Source organism: Phymastichus coffea, unplaced genomic scaffold (genome assembly GCF_024137745.1).
Source record: "Phymastichus coffea isolate CEN01 unplaced genomic scaffold, Cenicafe_Pcof_1.1 PCOF00062, whole genome shotgun sequence".
NCBI lineage: Eukaryota > Metazoa > Arthropoda > Insecta > Hymenoptera > Eulophidae > Phymastichus > Phymastichus coffea.
In genome coordinates, this window is record NW_026706873.1 from 1,581,944 (window position 1) to 1,599,422 (window position 17,479).

At 31.5% G+C, this 17,479-nt stretch overlaps 1 protein-coding gene across 46 annotated transcripts in view; it reads right to left on the bottom strand.

The window, feature by feature from the left end:
- Positions 1-17,479, bottom strand: part of LOC131666881 (longitudinals lacking protein) — a 140,016-nt gene that overhangs the window by 97,225 nt on the left and 25,312 nt on the right. For 2 of the 46 annotated variants that reach the window (XM_058939893.1, XM_058939894.1), the window contains exon 7: positions 12,998-13,947. The exons of 36 other annotated variants lie outside the window; for them this stretch is intronic. In XM_058939893.1, the coding sequence (XP_058795876.1) occupies positions 13,013-13,947 (935 nt within the window). In that variant the 3' untranslated portion in view covers positions 12,998-13,012. Of the gene's footprint in view, positions 1-135; positions 615-3,450; positions 3,921-5,630; positions 6,057-6,385; positions 6,727-7,200; positions 8,458-8,692; positions 9,058-9,441; positions 9,864-11,147; positions 11,567-12,997; positions 13,948-17,479 lie in introns of those variants that run through there. 8 more of the 46 variants (XM_058939899.1, XM_058939900.1, XM_058939907.1 and 5 more) reach the window with 8 other exon arrangements.

Below are 17,479 nucleotides of genomic sequence, written 5' to 3' on the forward strand. Positions count from 1 at the left end.
GTTGCTTTCTATCAGCAAGGTACTTAAATCTTATTTGAAAAAAACGCCAATAAACGCTCCATAATGACTAAATGAAGTAACACATTTTCTAAAGTAAAAGAAAAATAAATGAAAAAAAAATTTTAACAAACTAAAAAGACAGTTAAAATATTAATCCTCGATAGTGTGTACCACCAACATTCCTGGATATCGTATCATATCGTTTGTCAAGTCCTTGCAGTACAATTCACGAGTTGCATGTCTTTTCTCAACGTGTTTATAAGCGTCTGACAATCGCTGTTTTTTCATTGGACAATAAGGGCATTTGAATCTTGGCTTTGTAGAACAACTATCGAGTTTATGTCGAAGCATATAGCATATGCTGACAAAACTAATGTTACAATTAGGGCACGTGTAATGTCGATGGATTGTATTAGTTGTGTTGTTTGATGATAATTGCCGCTGTTGTTGATAATCTATCGAACTTTCCATAAAAAATGTTCGATGCTTGAAATTTATTGAGAGCATTGAATTTTCGGCGGTTGTTATTTTCTGGAATGGATTTATGCGAATCGAGTCAAGCTGCCGACGATTTATTTCATTCGAACTCAATATTCTGAGCTTTGAAGTACAAGCTGAAAAAAGGAACATAATAGTTAGAATAGATTTAATAGCTATCAGATGAAAAAATACATCACCGAGACAATAACCTAAAGGACATCACAGTTAGATCTATGAAGTTTTTATTATTGACGCGTACCAAGCGGACAAAACACAAAGATTTTTTTGCCTTTGAATATAATACAATTTTCATTTTGCCAATAAGAATATTTATTTCAAAACTGTCCATATAAAATTATATTGTCACTTATAGTGACTTAACATTAAAATTTTTGTCTTGGGTACAATGGATTGTTTCACCAATTCAAATATAAAACATTTTCTTTCGTTGTAATTGATTATTAGCTACGGAAATGCGCTTCACAATAAAATAAAATTAAATATCCTTTATTATTTTAATAGAGCAATGAACAATTTTGCTATTTTTTAAAAATATTTTGTTAATAAATAAGATCAGAATATCTACTAAAGAAAGCTCAGGATTGATAAAAAGAGACCCTTCGGTTCTTGTAAAAAATCGTACTCATCTAAAAATTAATTTAATTTTTTTCTCAACGGAATTGGATAATGCGCTGACATGTCATTCATGTTAATATAATAAATGCTATATTTTCCATGTTTAGCCTGAATGTGCACATAATTTCTCTTTTGTTTATTACACATTAACTCACAATAAGGACACTTGTACTTTAACGAGCAATTACGATTTAGATGTTTTGCCAACTGTTCTTTGAATTTATACGGCTTCGAACAGTTTAAACAGCAGTAAATCTGTTTTTTTTAAATCAGAACTAACACCTGAATTCGATCTTTCACAATTGTTGAAGATGTAGATGTAGATATTTAATAAAATATGAGACGTTTCATACAGTTTGTTTAGTTCATTTGGACCCCGCACTATTAATGCATAAACGGCTGATTGAGCTGTAAAAAATATCAAAGCAAATTATATATATTACTATATTTTCAAACTATAAACTTATATTTCTGGATATCACATAGAAAGATATTTTTATTGTCGTTAATACACAAGCAGAAAAACGGTAAGGTATCTCAATAATGAAGGTTACAATTCGATAAGATATTTTTTATTTTATACATTATATTTAACATTTATTATACGAAAAATTTTTTTGAATTTTGATTATTATGAGTCAGTCAAAATTAAAGTTAAATTCGTTAGTAAATAATCTCGTTTTTCAAATAAAAAATCGACTAATATAAAAATCATTCCAGACCAAATTTTATGTGACTTTTATAATGATACTAAGTTGTACATTATAATGAGTCCTTTCTACATGCATATAAATGTAAAATTCATAATTCAAGCAGTATCTGTAATAAGAACAGTCATAAACAACTCTAAATATATTTCGAATATTACAGGTTTTATTTCTCACATTTTCAAGTTCATATCGATATAACCACTTGTCAATTTTTTTGATAACTTTTACGATTCTGACATTCGTTGGCTTATGAAGTATGTTTATCAATCAAAATTTCTTAATTAACTTTTAATTGCGTACTCTCATTTTTTCCGTTAAACCACTTACATACCTGAAACTTATAATGATAGTAAATATATTCGAGAAATACTATAACATATGTAACGTAATAAGTGTATTTTCTCTACTATTTTAACTTCCTACATTATAAAACTTTCTATATCATTCTACATTTGCGTGATGAAAATATGATTGGAGCAATGAAAATATGGAAACTAGACTGGCGTGGAGAATTGAATACGTCGTATTTTGTTTACAATTGAATGATATCAAAGTTTTTTGAAAAAGTAGCTGTTTTATAGTAATAAAACTTTTAGTAAAAATCGACTTATGCTGCCTTAATGATCAGTAATAAAAATTTTAACGAAAAATATATTTTTCTTCTTCGTTGAGTCTAAAAGTCTCATTATCAAGTAACAATGTAATATTCGTAGTTTCGAGTGAATATTATTTAGGAAACGCTAAAAATAATGTAAGCTCTTATCTGGCCTGCATGATGTTCACGAACGTGTTTATAAACTGTAAAGCAATATTTCGTACAATATTGGCAATAAGGACAGCCATAAGTAGTACCGCGAAAATTTCTATAATTCCAAGTTCTATTCTGAAATTGCCTGACGCTTCTTTCTTCATCGCTGGGCATTGGATTGTCATCGGAGTGATATCTGATATATAAAATTTGGATTTTATGCGACGACCGCGACGTTTGACTAACTGACGTGGAAAATAAATCTTTTTTTACGGATATCCTGCTAGCGTCTTTGGCGTTTGAAGTGTCTGAAGATGTTGGTGTCGAACTTGGCGTGTAATTCAAACCTGAATCACTATCCATGAGTTCATCATGGAAATTTATTTCTTCTTTAATTGAGCTATGTGATATAAAAACAGCGTCTGAAAAATCAGAAAAATAACAGTGTGTTAGTAGTAATCTTACTTCATTGCCATGTTACTCCTATGAAACGAAATAATTTGAGAGATTTTATGACAGAAAAGATACTTAAATAAAATAGTTTAAGTTAATGAAGTTTTTATTGCCTTACTTATGTACAGAGAGTGTTTATAATAAACGCTCTGAATATAATTGTAACAATTTTATATAAACCAAATAATTTATTTTATAATCAAAATCTAAGATTTGACTCAAAGTCAATATCAAAGTTTGAACGTTTAAAGCATAGGAAAATGACCATTTTCCATTAGATTTTACTGCGACATGGAATATATCCAAACACTTTATCAAATTAAATTTACATGTTTCATTTTTACACTCATGTTATTTATAAACTTTTAATTTCACGCACTTCCTGTTAATTGAACTAACATTTATTTCACAACATTCGTCAATCGTGCCAATCACATTTCAAGACTCACTAATATTATCAAAGTATCGTGGAATTTGATCGCCATGGTGTTTCTTCAGATGAGCCCCGATCACCCATGGCCTTTTGCATTTGAACAAGCAATACGCGCACTCGAATCTAGGTTCGCGCATACATTCATATTTCGTATGTTGCATAAGTCCTTGTTTATTTCGAAACCTACGTAGACACTTTTCACATGCGAATGGTTTTTGCTCATGCAATTGTTCGATATCAACGAGCCTTTTTCGCGAACATATTGGTCCTAAATTAGCTCGAACTCTCAAGCCATAATCCAGCAATTCAGCCTCTGTTAGTTTCTGGTCATCCATTTCAATAAGTTGTTGAGGTTTGTTTTTTCGTCGATGTGGTCTTATATCTACTGGTGGAGTGAAAGATGATGAAAGATGTCCATCGGCCCTTTCACACTTTATTTTGAGATGAGTTGGTTTCCATTCTTAAACAAAAAACAAAAAGATTAAGGTTATTAAGAGTGACAAATTGATCTAATAACTAACCCTTCTATATTATACTCGATGAAGTCTTCGCGTGATGAATCACTAGATTATGAAAAGCTGAAGATGTTTAAATAAAATAGCATGACGATAAATTTAATACTATATTACATCTTTTGAAACTGTATGTTATAGAAGAGTTGAGTGAAAGGTTATTATGATTTTGAATTTGATACATAAAATTATTACAACACTTATCACACACGTATAATCAAATAAAAAATACAGTATTTTTTATTCAAAATGACGTTACATTTTTTCATTAGAAATAACATTTTTTTTATTTGCACAACTTTTTTACAGTTGTAATAATATGCTTTTGTTATATAATCGCAAGTGCAAAAGAATAAATCAAAAATTTATTTTGATAAACAAAAACTCTTTTTTCGTTAAAGTCTGGATTTGAATGGGTGATCTTTTTTAATGTGTGTTTGCAAGATAATTTTTGATACAAATAGAAATTTGCAATGAGGGCATTTATGAAATATACTTTGCTCGCATGTATAATTCATATGACGCTGCAGAACTATTTCATTTGAGAATTCTTTTGAGCAATTTTTACAAATTTGAACTTGATGATATTTCTTGAGTAATTTTGGAGGTGAATTTCTGAGTTTAACTTGGAATGATTCCAAGATACCAGATATTATATAATCCCATATATGTTTATAGTGAAGTGACGCCTGAAGATCTTCGTTACTGAATCCCAAAAATGAATCGCTGTTTAAAGAAGCTGAAAAGTTACTCATTAGAAAATTACTAGCGATGAAATAAATTTAAATTAGTTAAAGCAGTTGTTTCTTTCATTTGCAAATAAAACCAAGCTTTGGACGTCACAGTACCACATTAGCAAAGATTAATCATATTGTTATTGATATTGTTATTGGCATTTCAATACGTTCATTTCGAGCTTTACAGAATATATTATAGAGTACACAAGATACCCTATAATAATATTATTAAGTTATCACGAAAATTCCTATTGAAAAGAACATTTAATACATATAACATGAATTTTTTAAGATTGTTTATTATATACTTTTTAAATTAGGAATACCTTAATTTTCTTTATTAATCAAAAGGTAAAAATTTGGTATTCAATTATTGAAAACAGTTTGTTATTTGTAATAAAATTTTATTGAACATTTACAAATGATATAATTTCCAATGATAATTATTTTCAAAAGTCAGTAAACATTAGAAGCCTTAAGTGCTAATTTTCATTACTACAAGAGGTATATAAAATTAAATAATTACAATTACGGTAGACTAGTGGTTTGATGCAATAATTTGAATTACAACTGTAAGACAAACAAATTTTAAGTCCTCATGTTTCAACCACTAATGTTGGCGCCAATAAATTTTTTTATTTTTTTGGCACAAAATAAAATAAAAATCATGATACTAAAAAAAATAGATAACACAAATGAAGAGACAGTTATCAGAACGCTAAAGAGTTATCAAAATAAAAGAAAATTTTTTGTTATGTTAAACTAAAATAAAAACTTTATTAAAATAAAGCATAATCAAGCGATTGAACTATATAGGATCGCATTGAAAATTTACTCATATAAAAATCTGTATTAAAATCATTATACATAATTATGAACCTCATCGATATCATTACATATTAGAAAGAAAAAGTTGATGTGGTCATCGAAAGCAGGAGAAAGGGAGAGTCTACGTGACACTAGCTGTGAAAGGTTTATTGGTAACGCCGTCGATGCAGAAAATGCGACAAGTCTGATGTACGCGCCTGATGTGCTGATAGACGCTCGATGTGTAGGAGCTCTTATACTTGCAGTATGGACACTTGAATCGCTTGCCTTGTCCGCAAACGTACTTATTGTGCTTCCACAAATCACGTTTCAGTGAAAATTCTTTGGAGCACTTGGTGCAGAGGAAACGTTCGTGAGCAGCTTTCAGCAAATTTTTCGGCTTGACAATGGAGATAATAACGGGCTTTTTACGCGGAGCGATTTTCGGTCCCATTACCAAATCCCACTTTTGAAGACAGCGAAGCGAACCATGCAGCTCTTGGTTGTTGAATCCGCGAAGGCCTCTAGCTATAGGTTTTTCTGCAAAAGAGAGTATAAGCAGATCGATTAGAGTTTATTTTGGAGATTTGTAATCCTTACAGTTATTTGAAGTAAGAAACCCAACTTTTAACCGGTTATGGATAATAAAACTTATTTTCTACGTAAAGGTAATCCAGTCTTGCAAGAGACATTTTAAAGTTAATGTAGATTATCCTAAGGAGAAGAAAATGCACGAAAGCATTGGAGAGGATATAGTTATCTCAAAGAAGATTACCTAACAAAATAGAAATGTACAAAACGCAATATGTATACGCTTTATTCTCGTTTATTTACATCACTATATTATTGTAGTTTCGTTGTATAAAAAATAATACTGTATATTTTCACGTCGTTGATGCCTGCGGTACATGAGGATACTTAATTTCCGGCGGATTAATCGATATGTCGTAACAAAAAGATTTAGCGTCTCCGTGCCTTTTACGTATGTGTAAATATACACAGGATGGCCTTTTACTTTTGAGCTCACAATATGGACATTTGAACCTAGGTTCTTGACCACACTCATACTGTACGTGTCTGACTAGATTTTTCTTGTCCTTGAAGTGCCTTTCGCAACCTGAACATGGATATCGATCGGTCTGAATGTTTACGAATTGTGGATTTGTCGTGGGAAAATATACAGCTTCGTACGGTTGAACGAAGTCCCAATCTGAAAAAATAATATATAATTTATTAGTATGACTATATAGAAAAGTAATGCTTTCTTGAGAAAATAACGTTACTTTTACAGATCAGCAACCGTGTTTTACAAAAAGAGAAAAAAATAACTTGATAACCAAACGCAATGAAAAAAAAAAAAAATTAATAAAGCCAAATTAAAAATTAATAAAAACGCAATCGTATATATTTTTTTAGAGATAGACAGGTGCAAAAGTCGAATGAGTCGAAAGCCAAGATGTCCATAAAAAAATTTTCTTTATTTGTCATATGAATAGAATTATCATATTGACATTATAGTACATAATATTCTTAAATACGTGTAATCTTATATGTATTGTGTGATGCAGAACGGATATTGCATTTATTCTTGATATCGAATAATGAAGATATAGTCAACTTATAGACATATATATAACTTATTGCATAACACAATATAAAAAACAATCAGTTCACCATACCAGACATTACACGTTTAATATGTATCACGATCTTACTTAAGCTATAGTTAAATCACCTCAAAAGCCGTTTTCTTTATTATCCAGCAAACATTGTTATTGTGCTCAAACTCAAAGAGTCACTAAAACATAATTAGATTAAGAAAATCGAGACTCAAACTTTAGAATCTAGAATCCGTAATTTATAAAACAAAAGGAATTTCATTTTGTCAAGTTCAATCTTGTAACAATTCAGTATAAAGGATAAATAGAACATTCTTCTTTTTGAAATTAAAATGAAAAAAAACATGCGATAACACTTAATTTTTTTAGGAATTTCTTTTTCTTTTTAGGAACCTCAATCCAGGAACTTTTAAAAAGTATCAAGTACATAAATTAGCCATATCCTAAGCCAATACGTAAAAAATTGTTGCACATATCCTTTTTTCTCTAATTCTAAGATATACTTTACCATTTTATAACCAGCCCAAATCAATTGACAAAAGGAAGAAGTTCGCCCACTACATAAAGCTCGATTTCCCTCCCTTAGAACACTTTTGCGAGTTATTTTTCTTCACGAAGTCTCTTACTTTTTAATCACACACATACTTTATAACTTTACAGACGCTTGTTTCTCAGTCTTGTCATGAGAATCTCCTCGCGGAAGTAATGGCTGTCGGGTTTCTTCGTTATCTCGACAGTCTGAACAATCGGAGATTCAATTCTATCCTTAACCTCGCTTTTACGCGGCCTCCCACGTTTCCTTTTCGTGATGTTCCCGTTGAGTTTCGGATAGATCTCGATGATTTCACGATTCTTGCGTGGTCTGCCACGCTTACGCTTCAAGTATTCGTTGACGTTTAGCACCTTCTGTGGGGTTAGTAACTTTTGGTGGTCATCACAACCGTTGAACAAATTCTGAAACATGTAGTCAGGTTTCTGCTCTTGCAGTACTGTGGCAACCGCGTTACTGGGCCTTGGAAGCTCGAATTTAGCCTCGGTTTCGGTGTCGGAAAATGGCTTGGCCTCGGCTAAATCAGCGAAAAATGGTTTAATCTCGTCGACCGACATTCGCTGAAGTAGGTTTTGTCGAAGTCTTCGTTTGATCAACGCCACAGGATTTTCCAGTATGTTATGACCGCGGCTTAGTTTTTCCATCTCCTGCAACGAAATACTCGTGACATCGAGTACCCTGATCGATAAATCCTCGGGCTCTTCTTTGATCACGCATTGACTGTAGTAACTCGGCTCTTCTTTTATCACTATTGTGCTTTGCATCTCTGCAACTGTAACAGATAGAACGCAGTATTGTTAGCGTTTCTTTTTAGGTTCTAGCTTCTTTTTATATATCCATTTAACATTTACATGGAGAGGCGAGAGTTTTACGTGTTAACGAGATAGAGAGGATTAGTTTTTGTGTTATAAGCGTTGAGAGGCTGAAAATAACAGAGCGAAATAACTGTGAAGCAAAATTTAATGTAATAATTTAATTTATATAGTAATAAAATACGACAATACATTTTAACATCAAGTTCTTCATAGACGCTCAGGACTCGTCACGTATTTCACTTCTTCTCCTTCGTGTCGTACTCTCACATGTTTGTAGACGTTGTTCATCCACTTGCTGCGATGGTCGCAGTATGGACATTTGAATCTTGGCTTCTGGCCGCATTCGTATTTGATATGTTGCACCAAACCTTTTTCATAAGTGAATCCACTCGAGCAATTCGGACAAGGAAAGTTTTTCGGATCTTTGGCTCTTTGGCGCTTTCGCGCTAATATTTCTGGATGTTGAAAAAAATCATCGTCTACGGCGATATTTTTTACTGCGTCGAGACATTCGTCAGCCGTTACGGGATTCACGTATTGCAGGCAGCTTTCCCAGTCTAGAAACAGAAAATTGAAAAACGGAGGTTAGTCTAGTTTCTTGAATTATTTTTTTTATCCGGAAGAAACTTTCAACATAGAGGAATTATAGGATAGCATAAAGGTTTATTTTAAATTATTTTATTGCCAGTTTTAAAATAAAAAAAAACGAAGCTACAAAACGGGAGGTTAATTGCAGCTAATACAAGATTAGTTGCAATAAATCAAATCTGATTTATAAAAAAATTAATATTTTTATTTAATCTATTCTCGATTGTTTCCAACAAAAAAAAGTTATTCACCAAACTCCTTCTGTCGATAAACATTTCGTGTTCTCGTCAATTTAAATACAAAATATATTAGTTTTACATTATAAATAAGAATAATTGAGAAGCTTATTTCTTTGGAGCTACTTTAAATTAAGATTTATTTTGCGTCTCTTCAAAAGCTAAAGTAATACTTTCAGTCCATTGTGAAGGAACGTAATTAAAATTAGACGGACGAGTCATGTCGTCAATTATTTCTCCTTTCTTTACGTAAGTAATATAGTCATCAGTTTTTGTATCAACAATATTCAATTTTATCTTTTCTTCTAATATTGTCATATCTTCATTGGTATCATCAATAAATCTCTTATTTTGAACATGATTGTTTTTTGAATCAGTCGTAATCGACTTTGTCTTTTGTTCGAGTATAGTAATGTCTTCATTCACATCATCGCTAAACATCATGGTTTCATCCTCATCTATGTAGACTAGCTCGAATTGTGATTCCTCTTCGAGCTTCACCTCAAGCGATTTTTTTTTTATCGTCAATATTTTTTCATCTGTAACAGAAAAAGATGCATCTGAATATAGATTTTTAGTATCACAGAAGAAGGACAGGCTTTGACAGACTGACAGATAAAGGTTGATTAGATGGTGCGAAATTTTAGTTTATCGACAAATTTGTTCCATAGTTTCAATTAGTATGGTGTAATGTTAGCTTATAAAAGAACAGAACAAATAAGAGTCAACGTTATATTATTAACTACATCCACAAGTATAAATATTTATTAAGTAAATAAATTAAGTATCACATATTACAAGATGGTACTTCGAAAGATGCGTCTTTAAACTACCCAAAGTGGAGTATGTCGAGTTCGGGCAAATAAGGCAGATATAAGTCTTGCAACATTCATATTCAACATGCCGATTGAGTTTCTTGACCGTTGGATAAGCAGCTGGACATTTTATACATTCAAAATTGCCTAATCTATGAATTTGTCGTCTGGCATTGTCAATCTCAACAGTTGCCCTGCAGTAAGTAGGCAAACCGTTGTGCTCCTCTTTTATGTGTGACAATACTTTGTAAGAACTTTCCGCAGACTTGAAAACGCAGTAAGGACATGTAAAATTATGAAGTTTACTGCAAAGACTCATATGTCCCTTAAGCGTAGCTTCAACACTGAAAATATTACGACACCTTGGACACTCATGACCATTGATTTTTTTCATTTCTAAAGTTGATTCTTCGTCATCGGACACCACAATTACCATTTCGTTTTTGATCGATTCTGCGAACAAAAAAATAAAGAGTCTTTTGTATAGAGTTTGTCCCTTCAATAAACAGAAATGTTATGAGTGAGTAAAGCCATGCGAACACAAAATGATGGTAAATTATAGGCATTTTAAAGATAAAATACACATTCTTGATTTGCTTTTGATAACTCACTTTGTATTTCGTTTGTATATATTTAAGTCTCACATGAGTATTTGAGTTTAAGTATATTCGTTTTACTTGTATAACTTACTAATATAACATAAATTAGATTTTTTGATTGCATATGTGAATTGCACGCATGAGTATTGAGATTCTTTGGATATGTAAACATTGAGATCAACAGAAATAAGTTGATATCTATCAGTACACAATAATTAGAGAGAGAGAGAGAGAGAGAGAGAGAGAGAGAGAGAGAGAGAGCGAGAGCGAGGGAGAGAGATAATGTTACAACTATCAGTGATATGTAAACGCTAACTTCATGTTGATATGGCAACGAACGATAATTCTTGAAACAACTATAATAGTAATTAATAATTAACATATTTCTATTTGCATGTACAAGAAAACAATTAATTAATCTACTTTAGTACTCAAGCCTTTTAGATCTATCGAAATAATCAACACAATAGAATTCTACGTGCGTATGCTTTTGTTTCCAATGTTTCTTAATCTCATTTCTATAAAGTTTAGGTCCGTAATCGCAGTGTGGACAGGCTAATCTCGGATAATCACAGTAAGCAAGATTTAAGTGATTGCGAAACTTCTTCTCATCACGGAAGCGACGCTTACACTTGTCACAAGTAAATATAACAAGATCGGGACGGGGTAGAGTATGTTTGCTACGTAATGACATCGTCGTAGCAAATTGTATTGGATGAATCACTGGTGGTGGTGATGAGAATGTCGCTAATGGATCGGGTTCGTCCATCGCCGAGTCAAACTCTAAATTGGTATCTTCTTCAATTTTCACTAGCGATGTAAGATACTCTGTGGAAAGAATAAAAAGTACAATCAAGTTTAGTTTGATTTCTTAACTTGCGATTAACGATAACAATTTTCGCTAGAAAAAAATAATTTCTCAAAGTGGACAAACACCGAGAAAAATTTGAGTAAGTGTTCTTAGTGTTCTTTTTATGTGTGATATGGCAGTGTTGATGGGATATGGCAGTATTGGGTTCCGGTAATTGTTTATTTTCATGATGTCGATTGATTAATGAGAACCCAGGAGAGGAAATGACTTTTATTTATAAAGTGTTTTCATTTGAAAATTACTTCGAACAAATATATTTTTATTTTGTACGACGTATATCATAATCATCAGATTCGTAATATATATTTAATGTAAAAGTGTGCAAAGTAGTTAAATAAGACATATCTAAAAGATAAATAATATGCGCAATATAAAGAAAACTGTGTAGTGCTACTATGGAACACAAGACTTCGCGAATATCACATAAAAATGCATATAATAGTGAGAATTTCACATAAAAAAATAAAATTCTGTCAATGCAAATAGTAAAAACTAAAAATTATTTTCTATTATCTTTATTGACACTGTATATTTTATCACAAATTTATTATGACACATCAACTATGGCATTAGGTTTGTCGTTTAAAAACAGACATCAAAATCACTTTCGATATCGATTTCGTAGTCGGCTTCTTCGTTCATTATCTTAACTATTTCTAAAACTGTAAAATAAAAAGGTTTTTTTAATGATATCGAAGTTAGGTAGTGCTTTTTACATATAGTTATAACCACTGAGTCTTCAGTGCAATGTTCACTGAACTTGGGAAATGAGTGCTCGAATAGTGCCATAGTGGCCATAACCAAATTACATGTGTTAGTTCAAGAATTCTCTGTCTTAAAAATATTCTATGTAAAGGTAGTGAAATAAAATCTGTGAAAGCATCAATTATTAAAAATATTTCTATTTTATTATCATTCTACATCAATTAATAATAGCAAGACTTGCGAACAAGACATAAAATGGAAAACCTAATTATTTAAGATTGACTACGTTCTGGTAGTTTCGATTCGTAGTACAAGTCTTAAACAGTACATACATTTTTTAATGAACACAAGTCTTTCGATAATATTAACATAAGTATCAATGTTTAAACATGGTAACTCTTGCAAAGGATACTAGATAACAAAATATCATAGTGAATAGCATGTTTGTGTCATTACTGTATTTTATTTAGTCGTGACGTTTTCTAATTCATATATACCATAATACTTTAAAATAGCAGTAATTCAAAGTAAAAAATAAAGGTTCTTAAAACATCGAAAGCGTTCACATACTGCAACAATATCAATGTAAAAAAATATCAAAATTTAGTATAACATATGTCTGAACTGTCACTTTCAACATATGTTATGCTTTCATAAGTTATCTAAGTAAACCTACTAGTCATGGAAGAGTCACTCAATTAGTGATATCGGCTTACATGAGCGCGAATACCTATTCGTTTATTAAAGCTATAATTACAATAAAGGCAAGCGAATCTCCAAATGCACGAATGACGAATAATTCCTTCAGGATCCGTATAAGTTCCTGGACATTTGGGGCAATGAATCAATTTGATAAAGTGATCCGACTTTTTTTCCTCAGCCAGGCGCTCTTTCTTCACGGTAGCCGTGAATTTTGCACAATACTTGACAGTTGCTTTCGCATAAACTTCGAAATCGCGATGCTTGTCACTCATGTGATTTAACAACACGGTTCTGTCCGAAACCTTGTATTTACAGTAAGGACAGTTGAACTCGCTGAGTACGAAGCATTTCTTCTTGCTGTTCATCAAAGGCTTTGGTAATTGATCACAGATACAAACATTAATAACTGGTTTCTCATCGGAACACTTACGTCTTTTGGAATTGACATCGAGCAACACATTAAGCACTTTATTTTCTATTTTTATTTTCTCTAAAAACACCCTGCATTGAAGTATCTTAGGTGAAGCACTGCTCGTCATATCGTCCTTCAAGTTTTTAGTGTCGACGAGCGATGCACTGTTGAGCCCAGTTATAATGTTACCGTTACATTTCCTATCGTTTTCCTCAGCGCTGGTTTGCGGATCATTTTTATCAGTAGTTCGAACGTTACTTTCCTTGACTGTACTTAGGCTATTATTTTTCTTGGTTGCTCCTCCAGTAGTAGTATTATTTTCAGCAGTTCTTTGCCTCGTATTTCTCTTAACTGTAGCTACTGGATTGATTCTCTTACAAGCGACGCAAGAAACCCCTGGACTCGTTTTTATTTTCGATGAATAGGTAATTGAGTTATCCATGCTTGTATCACATTCGATTTCTTTTTTTATGTCAGTCATTTCAATTATCTCTTCTTTAATATCCATTGTCATGAAGTCTGAAACAGAGAAGAATCGAACGGATTCGAATAAACGGCAAATATAATACTATGTTAGAATTGCGTTAGTCACACTTATTGTGACGATACTCAAGGACAACACAAAATACCTATGAAACGAATAACAACTATAAGGAGACACAGAACTAAATACAGAGTTAAAATGATTTGTGCAAGTTCTCTTATTATCTATATTGAAGCATATAAGTTTTTAGTTCATTATAAATTTTGTTGCTGTTTAACCAAAATTCGTCATTTTGAGAGCCAATAATATCTTTAGATTGTGCTAGAAGTTAATAATGCTAAACAGATGATGTTGACAATTTTTCAGATTGATCTTTTGCGATGGATATGGCGATTATCATTTATCAAAGTTTTAAATGAGTCTGAAAAATAAAGTAGACATTAGATTTGTATGAATTTTGGCAAAATTAGAATAAAGGTTTTTCTATTTTATATGGAATAAAATTGTCTTAATTAGAGTCATGAATATTTTATTTAAAAAATAAATCAGAGTTCTTATTTGGTACTAAATCAGTGGTAAACAGTTTCATACCCTATGCGCTCAAATCTAAACATAAAAATACATGTTTTCAGTTTAAACATCAATGTTTACAATGATTTGTTATGTTTTTTCATACAATGTTTCGCAAGTTCTGTTAGTTTGCCATAAGGTAATTTACACCAGAGGCATATATTTCTCCTCCCACACTCATGCTTTAAGTGATATGTAAATCTTTTAAGTTTTTTGAAGGTACGTGGACATTTTGAGCACTGGATACGATTATATTGGTTGATTGATTTGTCGCTTGTCATACTGTTCCTTGAATTCTCGAACCAAGCTCGGCAATATTTTCGTTGGTTTGGATGAACACGAGTCACGTGCTTAAGCATATCAAATGAAAATTCATGGATAGTAAAGTTGCAATAAGGACACTTGTAGTCATAAATTTTTGGGCATGCTTTCAAGTGCGCAATAATATACTGCTTATTAGGGAATTTTTTTTTACAGTTGTTACACTCGTAGTTAAATGTTAATGGGTTGTAATTTTTTAATTGACGTAACTTGTGAGACCTCCACATATGACGAATTGTGAGACCTCCACATATGACGAATTAAACTCTTAGAGTCGTTGCAGGCAAGGTTACAAATATTGCAATTAGAGACAGTAAGTTTTTCAGATCGTTCACCTTTGACAATTGTAATCCAACCGATATTGTCATTGGGTTCATCGTCAAGTGTTACTGTCAAGGGTTTACAGAAACGTAATTTTTGAGCAGTTTTATCATTCAATTTTAATTTTTCTTCTTCTTCAGTTTTACTTTCACAATGATCAATGTTTAAAACATCGATTTCCACATCTTCATCATCTTCCGTGCCGGCATTATTATTCAGTTCTTTAGGGACTGCAAAAAACGAAAAAAAATTGGTTATGATTAGAAGGAAAAAAATTTTTTTATGAATATTTTACGGAATGAAACAGTACTACAGAACACAAGCCATAAGACAAAGCATGCAATATGAACAATATTTCTTGACAATAAAATTAAAATGATTTAAGATTTCAAAATATTCGAGTAGATGAGATGATTGGATGGATATGATTGCAATAAATATGAAAATGGAAAAATTAACTGTATTTTTTTATTTTTAACGAGATATATTTTTTATGATATTTTGGTATTAAAATATTTTTCAAATAATTCAAGACAAAATATTTAACTTAACGTTTAATGTTTATTCAACGTTAATAACATTAAGAATTATTTAACATTCATAATAATTCCTGTTAGTTAACAATAATTTTTCATAAACGTTCGCGTAACATCTAGAAATTTTGAAGTGTAAACAAAAATAAACGATAAAAACAAAAAAACAGTGACTTGTATTAATTTTCGAATGACTGTCACCTACGTGATAATTCTCTTGGTCGACTTTCCATTACCGAAATCTTAAAAGTAACCATTTGAAAATTAATGCTGTTTAAGTACATATTGACGCATATAAGTACTAACTCTAAAAGATAATTGCAATAATGACACCTATATCGAGATTGTTTGTCACAGTAGTGGTTTAGATGAGTGATCAAATTGTGACGCCAATCAAAGGATAACGGACATTGTGGACACAGGCTATTTCCTTCTTGAAGCTGCAACAAAAGCTGTTACATTTGTACGACGATAAGTAGAAAAATTTGTCAAAAATATCTTACATAAAAAAATAAAGGTCTGAATGTCATGAAGATTTTTTTAAACTATTTCATGCTTTCTGAGGTATTTCAATGCTACGTTTGAGGTAAAAATATTCAAAACGAGCATGCCAAAATTTCACAATATAGCACTTTTTATTCTTTTAATGTACATCGGCTTTTTTTAAAAATACACATACAAATGGTAATTGATTGTTCGTGTTTATGTTTATCACACACTCGTCAGATGTTGTCTTGAAAAATGAAATTTCAAACGAACCAATTTTAAGAAGGTTGTGTTTGGACAAAGAAGACATACGTAAGTCTTGCAGCATTCGTATTCAATATGCCAATTTAGTTGTTTGTCTGTGGGATAAGCAGCTCGACATTTTGGACACTTGTAAGTACCCTTTCTATGATATATTTTTTTCGAGCTGTTAATCACAATGGTAGCACTGCAATAAGTTGGCAGATTCTCATGTTCTTTTTGCATATGTGACAATACTTCGTTAGAACATTCAGAAGATGTGAAAACGCAGTAGGGACAAGTGAAATTACGAAGTTCACGTTCTTTACCATAAATCTTTCTCGTTTCTAATGTTAATACTTCGTCGTCAGATACGTCAATTTTTACCAGTTCCTTAATCGCAATCCTCGATGATAACTCTGCAAACAAACAAAAAAAGTCTTTTAAATGGCTTTTCTTCCGTTATAATACGTTCGAAATAAAAAATAAAAAAAACTTGATAACAAATACAGATAGGAAGATGTAATAAAAATCAACAATAATAATGACACTAATTTTTTATCATTTTAACTTTTTTATTTGTCTAGCTTACATTTGCGTAGTTAATTCTTGATACAGATCGCATTGAATTTTCAATGACAAAATTGTGATGTTAAAGTGTCTTTCAAAAAAGACATGTCCTTAGTGATAAGCAAAAATTTCATTATGATGTGATATGATGTGACTTACAAAAATACATAATTACAATAGAGAAGAAAATATACAATTTGTATCTTTCATTCTGACAAAAAAGTAATAATAAATTTCGCCAAAATGTGATATCAAGTATCTTTTTGAAAAAATATGTCATTACCACGAAGAAAACAAAATCAAAGATTTTGAAAGTTACATTTGAATCAAGCACATTAAATATTCAATCAGTCCTGCTTCTTTTTCCTCTGTCTTATTTTTAACATTTTCTGGATTCCTTCTTCATCTCTTTCTGTCATCGGCCAATCTTTCATCTGATCACCCGTCAACTCGATGAACGTTCCATTATCCAAACCAAAGACTTTCAATGGTTGAGCTGCATGCCAATTAAACCAATGTTTTCGCA